Source organism: Apis cerana, linkage group LG10, assembly GCF_029169275.1.
Source record: "Apis cerana isolate GH-2021 linkage group LG10, AcerK_1.0, whole genome shotgun sequence".
Classification (NCBI taxonomy): domain Eukaryota; kingdom Metazoa; phylum Arthropoda; class Insecta; order Hymenoptera; family Apidae; genus Apis; species Apis cerana.
The window spans coordinates 2686944-2703609 of NC_083861.1; the positions used below are offsets into that span (position 1 = coordinate 2686944).

The following is a 16666-nucleotide window of genomic DNA, read 5'->3' on the forward strand; positions in this document are numbered from 1 at the left end:
CGAGTTTCGATAACCGCAGTGCAATGTTATGGGTTACATAAACGGCGGGACAAGAAATAATAACATCGATTGTCATTGATATCCAAAATCGATTTAATCGTCTTTCGAACACGGAGCGGAACAGAGCGTTTTGCTTCGCGCACGAACGTTGTATACGTTTAATAAATTAATTATTTTTGTGTGGATATATATAATTTATAAATAAATTAATTATTATAATTATTGTAAAAATTGTATTACCATTAATATCAATTTTTTACGATTACATGAAAGTATTATTATTGAATTATTGTACAAATTTAAATATATAATTTTATAATTAGAAAATATCCATCATCAATTATGTATGTGGATAATTTTGAACGATGGTGCATTTGAAAGTGGAGGAAAAAGAAAAAAGAAATATCAATTACAACTTTACGAGGTCTGCTTTCATAGGTTTTTTCATGGTCGATCTAGGATATTAGGATATTATTAATCGTGGTGATTTCATTGGTAGAGTAATATTTATTTTTAGAATTTGATTGATTCGTGAAAATTGAATCGATTCGCTTGGAGAATGAATTTTTTATGAATATTGAAATTGTTCGAGTGGTCGAGTTGATAATGAAGAGAGATGGTCTTGTTTCTGTACGGTGTTTTTGCAATGTTGGGATGAGGTTGTTCTCTTGGGAAACTTTGATGAAAGTTTTTCTCTTCTTTTTGTGAAAGTTTCTCTTGGCATTCATAGTGAAACGACTCGGGATATTAAAATTCTTGGGATTAATATTTTTACAAAGCTTTTGTAAATTGTATTTATTATATTTATTTGCTATTTCGTATACATATCGTAATTAAATTTAATTTTGCAAAATCTTTTATTATTAGATAGGATTCGTTTAACTTATAATATGATATTCTTTTTGTTATTACGTATGTAAGATTCGGTTTATTTATATTAAAAAAAAGTAATTTAATATCATGGAAAGAAATTTAAATGAAAAAAAAAACATTTTGAATTTCTCACGAGATCGAATCAAAGAATTCGATAAATGGAAGAAAAATAATTCGTGTCAATATAAATTACGGATCTTACATACATTTATCAAGAAAATCTACTTATATTTTAAAGTTACACAGATAAATTGTTATTAGAATCGTTCGTTTCATTTCATTTTTGTCCATTATATCTCGATGATAAATATTTGTCGAATAAACATCTATAAATGGCCGTCGCATATTATTTCCAATGAATCTCAAAATACATCGAAACGATTTATTAAGATATCTTTGTTTAATAATTGCCAAGAAAACAATTTGAGTCACACTTTCTCACCCTCGTTGCTTCGTAACCTTGGCTGCCATCTGTTATCATTTCTCGGAATTTCTATGCACTCTCTTTATCTTTTACTCTTTACACTCTTGTATTTTTCCTTTTTTTATTTTTTGGAAAAAATTTGTATTAAAGATTTCCAATGGAAGAAGAGCAATAGCGATAAGATAAATTCACACTAATTAATAAGAATGCAATAATAAAACGCATTTAAATTAGATCATCGATTTTTATCATCCGTGTTTTATCCTCGTTTATTCGTGGAACACTTATTTACAATAATACATTATTAAATATATGTAACACCATTCATAACTAACAAAATTATACATCCTTCGCGCGCAACAATTTATTGGAACGGTTCCAATTGGATAGATAAACGATTTGAAAGTCATCTTACGGGTCTTCTATTATCACAATTAATCGAAATCACGTCACATTCCGTTTGCCACACCTTCGACCACTCCGTGGTGAACGGAGAAACATGTCACGGTGTGCAATGTAATATTTACATTTCAATTAGAATCAATTAGAATCTTAACATCGTCTTGGAATAGAGTGGAATAGCGAGCGACACAGAATTTAGCAGAATTTAACAGAATTCCGGATATTTTTCTTCAATGGCGAGATACTTTTCCTGGTCGGTCTATCGAGATGAAATTTAGTGGGTGTCATATAGAGACATGTAAATATTTTAATTTTGAAAATTTATGGATCTGGAAGATATAAACAGATTTTATCGTAATGTATCTTTGTGTTTTTTTTTAAACAGTTTAAAATTTTCGACTTTTTTCGATTTTTTTAATAATGTTTATACGTGTTGTTTTTCTATCGTATCTTCATTTCATTTCTAAAATCATAATGCACAAATCATAATCACGAGAAAATATTTAAACGAGAGAAAGATAACTTATTTTAGATTAGATTATGTATAGAGTAACATTCTCGTTTATATTCAGTTCAGTCTATTTGAGAATTACGACGAAATTTATCGAAACATGTATATTTACTCGATTAAAATAAATAATAATTGATAAATATATATTAACAGTGATATGAGCAATCGAATATGATTGCATAATATCTGATTACAAAAGCAGAATTTTTGCATATAGTTTTAATTCATCGAGGAATTAATCACTTTTCTCATTTTTCCTGTATCCTCTGAACACATAAATTTTGAGAATCCGTTCCATATTTTCTCCCATATTTACACCCACCAGTTTGGTCTCGATGGGCCGACTCGTATCATTCACGATCGAAAACCCTAAATAATCAAAAGTATTCCACAGTCAAGAGCAAGACGTCTTGTTTTCCGGACGTGAGGTGCCAAAATTTGTCCGCCTCCACTCTTGCTGGCTGATCGACGATCACAAATATGTAAATAGTTCCTGAAATACACGACACATCGGTTTCAAAATATAATGATCACATCGCATTATCGTTTACCTTTATGTCCGTGTTCGATGGTGTTGGGCGTGTCCTGTTGCAACGAAAAGAAAACGATAAACGAAACAATAATTCATTAATTATTCGACACAAGCGTGTACGATACATTGGCCGTTCAATGTAAGAATCGACAACGAAGGAACAAAAGAATCTCTGTAATGGCACGTTTCCAACAAACGGGACACATTTGACGATGCACTGTTATATGTCGTATCGTTTGACACATAGTTGGGTAGGCATAATACGATCGATCGAATTGAGCGATGTACCTTCTTTATTGTATTATATCGCCTGTAACAGCGATATTTTATTCGTTTCTTTTCTTTTCTCTTTGGACCGTTTTAATACTGTTCGTGATATTTATTGCGAATAGAATGTATCATGTTCGTTCGTCGTACTTTACTTAACAACAACTTTCTTTCATCCTCGATAGATACCTTGAACGAATATTTTATTCTTCTCCTCGAAATAATCGAATTCATACGATTTTTACACGACGGTTACGCGAATCGATTCCAAATAAAGCTGGTTCTACTGCCAGATAACTTTGCTTTGTTAAATTAGTACTAAACTCTACGCTACATCTCTAGCGATCATTTTCAAATATTCCATTCCATCGTTGGTATTCAATTTCAAAAAAAATATCGTTTCATATGAAAAACAACATCTTGGAAAAATATCTCCAACACCCCCCTCCCCGAATTCAAAATAAACCATAAAGCGATCACGTTCGATCCCCCAAATACATGGTATCAAACCTCGTCAATACGTATAATATCAATCACCTATTCCCCAACGTGACCAAATTTCTCCTCCTCCAAATACTCGTCTGGCTACGTAGCCAGAAACACGACGCGTATACCGTGGCCAAACCAGGACACGATGTACAGTGTCACGTCCCATCCGCAATCCGCGCCAGCCTTCGACAACCTCCCCATCCTCCAACCTCCAGTGTCACGCGAAACCGAAATCAAACATCGATCCTCAATTACTAACAGATCTGTTCTCGCTCTCCATCGAGCCTCGTCGAGCGATTCTGTCCCTCAGAATCGCCCCTTGCGCGATCCCATAATGCTCGAACGGGTCCTTGCCGTAGTAAACGACGCTCTCCTCGACCCTGAGACTCCCCTTGTGCTTGGGTGGCGTACACGTCCTCGCAGGGGTGGTGGTCGGGCTGTTCTTAGGCGTGAGTACCTTGCTAGGTGTGGAGCAAGAGCTATTCCTAGGCGAATTCACGCCAGGATTGTTGTTATTATCCCCAGCCACGACCTGATTGTTGATACCTTGCATCGCGTTGAAGCTCTGCATGACGAGGTGAGAGGCGGCCGGCAACGCGAGCGGATTCATCGCAATGGGTCCGGTCGGCCCGGATTTCTCGTTTCTGGCCACGTTCGATTGATTCTCCACTCGAGGCAGCATCGCCACCGGTGCGTTTTCTACTCGAGACATCGATTGCGTCGCGGATCGATGTTCAGCTCTCGGGGCCGCGCTCTCGCCTCGAGCCACCGACGATTGCCCGTTCGTTACCGGCATCACTGACCTCTCCACAGGTCGGCCGATCCCCATTTTCGACCTGTCTGGCTGTTGCGTGGAATTGGCCAGCACCACGGCCGACTGGCTTCTCCTGGCGGAGGACTCCGATCCTCCGCTTCCGTTCAGCAGTTCCGGTGAGGCCGGAAACGGGGCGGTTTGCGATCGATGCTTTCTATTCGGGAGCTGTGGATTTTTCGACAAACTTGCGTTATCGATGGCGGCTCGATGATCCTGGAACTCCAGTTGGGGGGAGAGTGTGGGTTTCGTTTCTTGAGAATTAGGTTTGAAACCATTCCCTCCGCTGTTGGTTAGAATGGATTCGTCTTGAACGTTCAGGCTCGTCATTATTGGGCAATTATTGATCATTTGACCGTTCATCGATGCTTTCCGATCTTCCACATTGGCCTCGGCTTTTAGAGACAGGGGAGAGGTCGTATCGTTACTCGTTCCATTCTTGAGAAGTGCCAAATTGGGGTCGCCGTTGGGGAAACTGGCGAATCTGGCTATGGTTTCTCGTTCCTCGGCTACTTGAGGGGCGAATGGGATCTTTCGTTCGGTAGGCTGTCTTTTGATGGGCTGTCTTTTCCTGGCCGACGAGCCGTGTGTTCGATTTTTGTGCCTCCTCGTCTCGTTCCTGACAACTGGACGAGTTTCGGGGAAATGTCTCCCTTTCATCGAGCTAGGCTCTTCGTCCTCGTCCTCGTAGACGACACGAATATCCTCGTTTAGGTCCGACTCGTCTTCCTCGTACTCTTCGACTATAGCGCTCGCTTGAATCCATTCCCTGATCCGATCCTTCTTCTTGGCTCTGTCCACCGTTGTTTCGATCCCGTACGTGGTCAGGGTGTGAAGCAGTTGGTTCTTCTCCTCGAGAGAGCTGTGGAAACTGTACATCGAGGGACATAGCTCGTCCCTTTCGTCGGCGCCACCTGTGCAAACGTCGAATCAATGAGGTGGATGGAGGAATAAGAGAGAGAGAGAGAGAGAGAGATTAATTCGGATCGATCGTTACCGTTCATCGCCTTCTCGGCACCGAGTTTCGCTAGCCACCTGTCCTCCAAGTATTTATTTACCTCCAAGACGCTCACGGGTCGCTTCTCGGCCTTAGGATCCAGCAATCGCTTGAACATTCTGTGTGAATATCGAGGAAATGATTAAAAAATATTAAAGTATCATGTTGTTGAATATTTTAGAACGATCAATTCGTCGTGAAAATAGATATCTCGAGTAAGTTGGATCCAATTGTAATTTAATACAAGGAAATTTTTATAATTGACTTATTGTTGAAATGGTTAATTAGAAATGGTTAATCTCTTATTAAATTTAACGAAATCTTTCTTTTTTTAATAACTTTTTTGGAAAAATTGTCTTATGTTAAACTCATGTTTTAATTTATTTTTATTTATATCGATTGTAATTTTAAATATTTCTAGTGAAATATCAAATTTTAAATAAATTTATGGGAGATCCTAGTAACAACAGCTTGATTCTTTAAATAGATTTTCAAAGCTTCAGACCTTATGTAATGTAATAAGTTGAAATTGATTTCGTAAATTTCATAATTCGTATCTTGATCCATAAATAAGATATTCGTTATTTCTTTACGTTCGATAATGGTTCAGAGACAATAAATCATTTAATTCGGGGGTGGATTGGTTTTACACGTTCTTGCGCTTGTTTCGAAAACAAACCAAAGCTAAAATGGAAACATTTCTCGGTATTGCCCTCTTTAAGCGACCTCGGAATATAATCTGTTGCACCGCAAACCCTTTTGTTTGTTTTAACACGTAATATCAGCCTTGAATTTTCTTTTTATCAACTTCCTATCCCTTTAACGATTTTGACATCAATTTATACGTTCAACTATTTAGTTAGATACGATCTAAAAGATTCGTTTTATTCGTTCTGTGAATTTTAAAAATTGATCCAAAATAAAAAATTAGAAAATTCAAAGACACAATCCGAATCGAAATATCTAAATTCACTATGATAAAATAATTCGAGATTTTAATAAGACTTCAAAGTTGTCATTTTTTTTTTTTAAATGGGATGTATAATATAACATCGTGTCTTGGAATACTCAAAAAATTAATCAACAGATCTCGGAACGAAGATACAAGTTTCGAAAACACAGTATATAAAATCCTTTGTATAATTAATAATCGCCCATAATCCTTCCATTAATTCTTACGAATATTAAATGCCAAAATAATTTGACAAGAATATTCCAGCGGCAATTTAACAGAGGCTGGCGCCTGATCCACAATAAGAAACTGACCTCTGCGCCCGTGAGCTGATCAGCTGAAATAATTTCGGTTTCTTGGCTATGTTGAGCGTCGCGTTGTGCCAGTTTTGATATCTGGTGTAACGCGGATCGTCCAACGCCGCCTTCTGCCATGGCAAACATCCGGTCAGACAGACAAATAGGACAATGCCGAATTGCCAGACGTCGTGCGACGTGAGAGCTCTGAAAACGCCAAACGTAAATAAAATGCACGAATACGTATATTTTGTCATTCATGATCACGCGATTTCGAAGGATCAATCCTTCCATTTTTAAACGATGGTGGGTGGATATATACCTTGATAAAAGTTTCACAAAGGACGAGATCAATTTCGTCGAAGATTTATGGTTATGGTATATCGAGAATTATTAGAAAATGTAGATAGAATAAAGATTTCTTATCTTTTCAATGGTAAATAATTTTAAGATATTTTAAGATTTATTTATTGTGCTATTATTATTGATTTCAAATTTATATTCACGTACGATTTCGTATGAATTATTTATTAATTCATAAAAAATTTATATGATGCATATGCAAGCTTGATTACATATTCATGATTATATCATTGGAAAGATTGAATATTATTATTTTTCATTGCTTGGTATTTAGCTGTTGAGAAATAATTCCTACAATATATTATTCTTAGTGAAAAATTAAATTTCTTGTATTAACTTGTCTTTGCCTTTTGGCTTGTCTGATAAATCCTTCCTGATTTACATATTTCTTAATATCCTGTATAAATTGTCATGATTTAAAAAGGAAGGAAACAATTTCTTTGAACTTTCAAAATTATGAAATCTATATATATAAAAATATAATAACATAAATAGGGAATAAAATATTGTATTAATTGCTGATAATGGTTCAATCGTATAATTACTTGTACGTTTCGTCAGTGTCGATCTGCAATACCTCGGGCGGCGAATATGGCAGCCACTCGTTGTGTCGTCGCACCACAGTGTTCACTCGTCTTGTTTCTCCAAAATCGCATAACTTGATCCGCGAGAAGTCACTTCTGAACACGAGAATATTGTCGAGCTTGATGTCACGGTGCACCAATTCTCGACTGTGAATATGATGCACAGCAGCCGCCAATTGCCTTACAACCCTCTTCGCGTGAAGCTCGCCTAACCCCGTCTCTGTCACGTTGGACGTTAAGTCTCCTAAAAATGGCGAATCATTTTAGATATAATAAAATTTAAATCGATGAGATATAACGAAATTTAAATGAGATAAAAATGATATGATAAGGATATGCAAACGAAGAAGAATATCTTTTCATTCGCTGAAAATAATGGAGAAAGTGAAAGTTATAGAATAGTCATTGAATAAATAACATAAGAATCGAGGAGCAAAGTAAGAGGATGAAACGAGAAGTAAAAATTTTGGTCGAAGAAGAAAAATAAAAGTTACTGCTTTTTAAATTTAATAGATATGTTTTATTAAGGATTAAAAAATGTTATCTTTATGGAATATCTCAGAAGAACTTATTTAAAAGTGAAACGTCTTTGAAACAGACAGAGATTCGTTGTGCGTATAATTTTATTCAAAAATAATTTTCACGCACACACGAGCATTCCTTTATTTCATGAAAATCTTAACTATTATACTGCAACTATTTCGGCTTGGTTCCAAATTTCTATGGAATGTGGTAAACACAATGTCTGGTCATCATCATGGTTAACCTTGATGGATATTTTACCAAGAATAAGTAAAATGCATTGCCAGAGGATTATTCGATAAAAAGCAATAAAAATTTTAAAAAGAGGCAATAATTCATCGGCTCGACATTTCGCTGCCCTTTGTTTTTTTTTTCTTCTTCTTCGTAACTCGATCGAGATTCCGCCTCATCAAATATTCCATTATCCCTCGCATCTGAGGTCCCGCAGCTCCCAAGAATATTACTTTTAAGGTATTAATCCCACATGCACGGCACAACGTCTACTCCATATTTGTAGAATCATCGAAATCGTAAAAAAGGAAGTTGGTATTCATTACGCGATCGAACAAATAATAAAGGACGATCAACAAATGGATCGATGAACGTATGCACTCTTTTTTTTTCTCACATTTATTTGAAACGTTCTTTCAAGATTCAAGTGAACAGAAGCCGAACTTTATCTTCAATGAGAGTATAATAAAGCATTCAATTTTTATTATTTTGACAAAATTGATTTTAAATATCGATTGAGCGCAAAGAATTTCCAATCAATGACGACGAGAGGATTTAATTTGAATGAAATAAAGTTCAAATCGAGTTTTTGATTATTAATATCGGATAACTGGATCGATTCCTGAAAATCTCTCACCGAGTGGTGCGTATTCCTGACTGAAAACGTAGAAGCCAGCAGTCTCGAAGGCCACGTCGTAGGTGGTTATGATGTTCCTGTGCGCGGCCAGGTGTAGCCCGTAATGGAACTCGCGAAAGAAGTCCGAGATGCCGGTGTACGCCTTCGGCAGAGCCTTCAGCACCATCTCGGTCTGGGTGCTTCGGTGCTCGGTCAGCAGGATTTTGCCGAACCATCCCTCGCCTACGATTTGCAGGATATCGAACTCGTCGATCAAATTCACCTGTTCGACAGAGTAAAGCGCAAGGATTCAGCTGTTCTTAATTTAAACAGGATTGAACGAATGGCGAATATTAAGACGCGATGCAACAACTGTTCTTTTACATCGAGATATGGAAAATGTGTGTATTTTCGATTAGATTTCGCTGCACCATTTCGATAGAGTGGTTGGGATAGGTTTTGGAAGCAAGAGGATTTGTTTTTTCTTTTTTACATTGACGAGTAGTTCGTGCGTTAATGAAGGGTTAGGATTGGATTAATTTTACATTTGAAAATCATTGATAAATTTTATTCCCTGTAATTTTAATTAATGGAGTTTTAATTAACTTTTGGAAATGGCGAATTCCATCCTGTTTTTATACGATTTATCATATGTAGAGAAGTTTGGAGAGGTTAGATTTTTTATATTTTTTTTTTAGAATTTTGAGGATTGAAGGGTTTGTTTCAGTCGTTTGCAATTTTTTATTCTGAACAATTTTCTCTCTGGAGAGAAAATAATATTTTTTCATAATCTATATTTTAGAAACTACGGAAATTTTAGACTATTATTCATTCGCGTGATTTATGATTCACCCTCTTTATCGAAAAACTACGGTTTGACTCTGCCTCGCCTTTAGAAAGAAACAAAACTTCCACACTACAACTTCTCGTCTCATACATTCGCGAAAAATTTCTCGTTCAAAATGTATCTCTCGCTCTGAAAAAAATTCCACCTCTGAAAAAAGTCATTCATAATTCGCAAACGAACATAAACTTCAAGAAGAAATCGCGTTAACATCGTACTTCCCGTACAAAAGATGCATGATTTACACGCGAAACGTGTTCTAAAAATCTAAAAAGGAAGCTGTCTCTGTTCAAAGTGACACATATTTCACGGTAACTTTAGAATCGAGTACATAAACATCTCTCGTAACAGTTTTAGTAGATTCTCAGCTTTCCCAAAGTCTCTCGAAACACCTTGGAGGAACACGAATGGGACAATGGATGATCCCAACGTCGTTTTATTATACTCGAACACGCCGCAAGCAGACTGTTCGCATGACTCGTTCGAGGTGTTAAAGGTTACAATCGCGTCGTGCACTGTCATAAAGTGGGCATCGAGCGAGAAAGTTGGTTTAGTGCCAGGAAATCGGTCTAGGTGTATATGTCGCGCTTAACATACCACTATTTCTGGATCTCGACGGTAACTTGTGGCTGGAAACGCGGCCACGTGAATTATGTGACCAGGGAATTCGATTATTGTTAAATACGGTAGTGGTTCGTTAAACGGCACCTAATATGTTTGCAACAGTTGAGACATTGGAAGATACGTGCCTTATTTGCATTCAATGGAGAAGAGAGGTAATTTTCTGGAAATATACTTTGCCTCTACAGAGTGAATGCGACCACTTAACGAAAATTATTACTATATTATGCCCACTTGAAGAAAATGGAAGTACAGGAAATGAAGTTATTTGAAATTTTTTTAGAAATGTATGTTCTTCTTTTATAAATGATCCTCTCGATACGTACGATTAATTGAATGTGAAACATTATTTATTATCGAATATAAATCTTGAAGATTGAAGATGAATGATTCAGGAAAATTTACTATGTTACTTGATTTTGGGAAGTAAAGTTTTTCATTAGAGATTTATTCTGAAAATGGCGAATGATAGAACTAGAGATGCTAGGAATTTTTCAGAAATATAACCCTTTTCGATAACTATCCGAATATAGTTTTAATTTTAACGTAATCAAAATAATAAAATATTATATTATTTGAAAATCTTGTTTAACGATCGATTAGGATTTTATTAGATCGAGTAGGATTTTATTATAGGATTAATTTTATTATAGAATTGTCAATAATTGATTATCATAATTCTTCAGCTCTCGTTAGATTTAATTCAGAAACGTAAATTACTTTAAATAAGTAAGATAGATTTCAAGTCTTAATTCTTGTATAAGTGCCAACAATTTTGTACTTATCATTTACAACTCTATATTAAATATTTTAAAAAGGTCATATCATTGGCAAATAGTTTCGCGTTCACTGATATTAATTATCAATTAAACCAAATTACATATCTTTGAATTTTTTACATTTCTTTATTCAAATTATCATACTCGTATTCATTGAAGAAGAAGGAGTATATTTCTAAAAATATATTTCGATAAAAAGGTAGATATAGTTCCGACACGTACCTTTAACGAAACGTCACTTAATCTTGAGAATCCTTTTGATCAGTGGAACGATTAGTCGAATTTATTTGAAGAATGATTTTGTTGTTGTTTTTTGAGCTTGTTCATTCCGCTCGTGATTCATAGAAGATCGCAGCCAAGAATGTTGGCTTTTGTTTGATCTTTGATTAAGGAAAAAGTTGAAGAATCTCTTTACAATGATCCATAAGTAGAGTCGAATGCCAACTTCTTTATTTAGTTACTTTAGAGGGATATAAGTTGAAGAAATAAAAGCTTTGTTCACGAGTTATATTGAGTTTCTTATAAAAGTCGAAATCTTTATGGCTTTCTGAAAATTTGTAAAATTTATTTACTACCAATTTACTACAATGTGCAACTTGAAATTTATTGATGTAAACAGCCAAGAATCTGCATAATTTTACATAATTGTAAAATAACAATTCTGATATCCATTATTTCGAGTTTGAATAGTTGTTACTATAAATTTTCTTTTTAATACTTAATACAATACAATAACTCTAATATTCCATTTTACTTTCCTCCATTTTAATTAATAGTGTGATTTTTTTCCCCTCAAGCATGAAATTTCGACGAATGTTCCATAAGTTTTTAAAATTTATCATATCGACGACTAAAAATCTCGTATCAAGTCTTCATTACAACAAAAATGTATCAAATGCCAGCAGAAAATGCCAAAGAAGAAAACCAATAATCAAATTAATTCCTGTACGATATCAAACAATCAGAGAACCCACTAAAAGATCGAGTAATGATTCGGCACTCTTAATTTACGTTTATCGTGTTTATTCATCTCTTTCTGATTGGACCAATAGCTTTAGTCGATCGAATCGATCGAAAAATCATATTAGCCCAGCAGAGCCATCAAAAGGGATCGTAGAACGATGGATGGAAAAGAGCAGCGAAGGAATAGGAAGGGAAAAAAGAGGGTTGGTCGTATCACGAGGAAGATTCGATTCTCTCCAATCGAGTTACCTTCTCGAGCTCGAACTCTCGTATCCTGTGAATGGAGCCGCCGATGGCCTTCTTCATTAAGCTCATTCTGACGGACGGTCGTCGATCGCTCGCCACAGGCTCGAATTGAAGCCAAAATTCTCGTTTAACTGTCCGCAATGATCGACGAAGAGATCACGAATCTCGCATTCTGTCATCTCGCGATGAAGGATCCTCGCTTTTGTTTTCCACGCCCTCGCGTTGTCGATTCAATTTTGAATCATTTCTGTGAAATTGATGAATCTTTTTGAAGTAATTGGATCGATTATTATTTAATAATTAATGTTTCATTTGTGTCGAATAATTGATGGAAATTTTTACTCGTTCATTTAAGATTTATTTTTTCTTTTTAAATGTTAATGATCATTTTACTTTCTTGGAGATGAAATGAGAATAAAACGTAAAAATTGGAGAGCCTTGGCAGAGTTAAGTGACGAAACGAAGTGAAATGAAAATATGTTTATCCTGTGATGGGATTTTCAAATATTTGCATGAATAAAGAAAAATTTAAATTAATTAAGAATTACCAAGACACTTAAATATTACCTGTTTAAAGCACTCAAAAAAAAAAAAAATACTATTACAATTAACAAATTCGAAGAAACTTTAACTTTAACTTCCATAATATAACAGGTCGAAATTGACCAAAAGGGATTCTCTAAACCCCTCTCGGAAATCCCCAAAGAACAACTTGTAACAAATTTGTCCGATTAACTTCCATTGCGTTTTCTCGAGCGTTACGTAAACGGCGTTAGAATTAGAATCCACCATATCAGGCTGGCGGCGTTTTGTAACAACAAGATCCTGTTGAGAATTAAAGCGTTCGCCAAAGTGGTGGCGAAGAGTGGTAGGGGAAAGTTTGCCGAAAGCCACTTAAACCGCGATCACGTGCTTCCGCGTAGCCGCAAAGCGAAAGCGTAAGTTTTAGATAATGCGCCCTTTGTGCGCCTGTGCGGGGTAACGACGCGTTTTCACCGAGTTACAAAGCTCGTAAGTGGGCACACGGTCTCCTCATGAATGGGAGGAAAGAGAAACAGGGTGGTGGAGGGAAAAGGGCGAAGGCGGGATGGAAGAAGGAAAAAGTGGCGGAAGGAGAAGCTGGGAAGAGAGAGAGAGGAAGAGAGAGAAGAGAGAAAAGTTTGGTGAATGGCGCCTTGCGTCGGGGAAGGTTGAACTGCCATTTCGTCTCGAAGGAAAAAGATACTTGGTTGTATCGTGTTCAAAGATCGTGGAAAAGGATCGAAAAAGCTCGCGCGCGTTTGATGTTCAGCTACTTCCGATGGAGAACGCGTTTTCGCGATACAGAGCGGTGCATTCAGACCATGAAACATTCATGCTCGCACGGAGATGAGAAAGAGGGGGGAGGTATCGATGCAGTGGTGAAAAATAACGTGGGGTGAAAGAGGAGAGCCGTGAAAATAGAGCTTGAAAGTGGAGGATATTTCGAGAAGAGAAATTAGATGCGTTAATTTTGATTAATTTTTTCTGATCATATCTGATAATTTCTTAATAATGATTTTTTAAATTGGAAATAAGCGAAGATTAATTTTCAAAGAGCCAGCGAGAATATTATAAGTAGATTCATTTTTCTCATTTTACCGTGTATAGGCAGTTGTTTAGGTGTTTGTAGCGCAAACTTAAATTATTTAATTATAATTTAAAATATATTTGTATATTGTTTGTATTATTTTGAGATAAATCGTTACAACAGCAATTTTTTCCCCCTCTGAAGATTGATCGATAAATGAAAATGTAATATCACTCACGAAAATTAAAGACGTCAAAAAATTTGATAATTGGCATGATTAATATTAAAATAATACTAGAATTTCAGGAATTTTATCATACGTTATTTCAATTAAGTTTTATTATTATATTCTTTTTTATTATTAGTTCCATAATCAATTAATTATTTTACTTTTTGTCGACATTGTTGGATATATTATAGAAATATAAAGAATGAAAAATGTACGTACGTATTGTTAATCGCGTTAAATTTGTTTTACAATTTAATAAGATGCTTATAAAATGATGGAAAATCAAATGTTAATAATCAAACGATCAGATAGTATTTTTAGAATTAATTAATTTACTAGTTTTTAATTTAAGTTCTCGATTACTCTCGATGGTTATACGAAGGAATATTAAAGCATTTATTCGGTGTTCTGAAAAGATCGTTGTTAGTGTGTAGCATACACGTGCCGAGAACAAAAATAGCACCAGATTCCAAGCTATAATTCATATGTAGTTGTACATTATTCGCTCGAATAAGTTGTTCCTGCTTTTGATTTTGCATGGCTGCTATTTTGCTAATGGAGGATCTAACAGACTCGTATTTTTGATTTGCGATATGTAATTGTTACGCAAGTTGAAACACAACGAAACGCTGCAAATCTCGGCCGGCACATATGAATCCATCGTCATTAGCCAAATTTCGTTGACTATATCGTTTGCATATCCATCTGGATACGACAACTTCTTTCTCTAATATATACATATCTATCTAATTTGATTTGATTTCGAACGAATTAAAAATAAATAGTTTGCATTTCAAAATAATTTAATTGGAATTAATTATAGAAATATTATTCAATGTGTATAAATTATATTCTAAAATAGAATATAATTTATATGTAACGATGGATAGATTAACAGTTCGTTATAATGTAATTTTTAATAAATGTAATTTTTTAGCATAAAAGTAGGAGAAAATAGAATACTCAACTGTATCTAAGAAAATTTCACGGAACAATGATCAATCCTTCTTCAGAAAATCACAATTGTCGCTTAAACAATCACTTCTTCGATTCTTATCGCACTTTCCCGAAACACAATCGAAACTTATCGCTTTCTTCAAACGAATACGCTTTACAAAATGTTTCTTTCCCAACTTCCGTGCACACGCTAGTGTTAATTCGTACACTTTTGGCACTTGGTTCCAAGAATTCGCTCAGCCAACCCGGGCTACAATTAATCCACGAAAATGTCACTAACACCACTTAATCATGTATACACTTCCCCACAGTCAACTTCACAAACACTTTATCACAAAAAATCACAATCTAGACGGCACGAATATATTTATTTCTCCACAAATCGAATTCGACTCGTCCATGCAGCTGTAAAACCGTGTCTGCCGAGATCTTTCGTGATTTTACAACGACTCCCGTGTTCGCTGCACACTTCGACTGTCTGCAGTATTTATAAAACACCGACCGGAAAGCGCGACTGGTGAGCTGATTTTGGCGCCGAGCCGGCTTGGCCGCTGACGCCTCGACGTGGACATCGTCTTCGTGGATAATGATTGTCCGGAAGGAGATATGTTTTTTAAATTTTCAAGAAAAAGTCGTAAGATAGTCGGAATGGACGGGATTTAACCGAGTTTAGAGAGTTTAACTCGTGTTTCTTCGTGGTGACCGCCGCCATTTTTGTGTTTTATACGAGGAACCACGTGCCAGACGTGTAAATCGCGATCCCCAGAAAATTAATGCGTCTGCGTCGCGACGTGATGAGCTTTCTGCGAGTTTTGTGGGAACGATGAGTAATTCGCGAGTTATTTTCACGGATGTGGAAACGCGCTTTTCCCCTGAGAAAAGTGGAACAACGATGGAGGTATGTACAACGAGAAATGTATTCCAGTATTACAATTGCGTTCATCGCGATTATTCGTTTCTGATAGAAAAATTAGTTTCTGTAGGAGGAAGATGATGATTTGTACGGGAATATTTAGCGTGCTATTCGTGGAATTTTATTAGTTTTAGTTAATTTTATAGATCGTAAAAATATTTTTTGGGTATATACATATATAAGATATTATGGGTATGATATAAGATATTACATATATATGGGTATATACATATATATAAGAAATATTTCGATAAGATTGTTTCTCTATATTTTTTGTTTTTTTTATATTTGGAGAATTAATAATTAAGAGAAAAGATTGTGTTTTCGTTGTTAAATTTGAGAATGACAGGATTATGCAATTAACAATTAATAAAATTATGCGATTAATAGTGTAAGCATGATTTAAATTATTCCGCCAATATTTGCTCCGTGCACTACGGACATCTATCGATAGTTTGTTGAACTATATTCTCTTTTTCTTTGAGGTTTTTATTTCATCCGATAATTGTAATTTTTTATAATATGATTTTTTTTAATCGATTAAAATATATAAATAACACATGGGTTAGAATCTATATTTAATTTTTTAGATTTGTAGGGACTCTTTTTCTTTGTCATTTTAGTAAATTCATTTCCATTATTATCGACTCAGTAAAAAATAAAATTATACAAATAATAAATTATTAATTATTAAT

The 16666-nt window shown here is 35.3% G+C and overlaps 1 protein-coding gene across 3 annotated transcripts; it reads right to left on the reverse strand.

Annotated features, from left to right (window-relative positions):
* Positions 1-780: 780 nt before the first annotated feature.
* LOC107993050 (uncharacterized) lies at positions 781-15828 on the reverse strand. Of its 3 annotated transcripts, XR_001765038.3 has the most exons (8): positions 15070-15828; positions 12327-12570; positions 8892-9153; positions 7463-7745; positions 6573-6761; positions 5307-5425; positions 2762-5223; positions 781-2703 (listed from the first exon to the last, which is right to left on the reverse strand). XR_001765038.3 is itself a non-coding variant. In XM_017049243.3 (7 exons), exons 2-7 carry the CDS (start codon positions 12390-12392, stop codon positions 3746-3748), a joined length of 2397 nt encoding a protein of 798 aa, XP_016904732.2. In that variant the 5' UTR covers positions 12393-12570; positions 15070-15828; the 3' UTR covers positions 781-3745. The 3 variants fall into 3 exon arrangements, 2 of the variants coding, with proteins under 2 accessions (XP_016904732.2, XP_061936721.1); XM_017049243.3 differs by having other exon boundaries at positions 781-5223; XM_062080737.1 differs by lacking the exons at positions 12327-12570; positions 15070-15828 and adding an exon at positions 11337-11733 and having other exon boundaries at positions 781-5223.
* Between the last annotated feature and the right edge of the window lie 838 nt (positions 15829-16666).

What these genes read in the sequence shown, in the direction of transcription:
- LOC107993050 (XM_017049243.3), bottom strand. Translation starts at nt 12,392, where the DNA reads ATGAGCTTAATGAAGAAGGCCATCGGCGGCTCCATTCACAGGATACGA. An exon ending in GAGAGTTCGAGCTCGAGAAG is followed by an intron (nt 9,154 to 12,326) that starts GTAACTCGATTG and finishes TCTGTCGAACAG; the next exon opens with GTGAATTTGATCGACGAGTT. An exon ending in TGCCGAGAAGGCGATGAACG is followed by an intron (nt 5,224 to 5,306) that starts GTAACGATCGAT and finishes ACGTTTGCACAG; the next exon opens with GTGGCGCCGACGAAAGGGAC.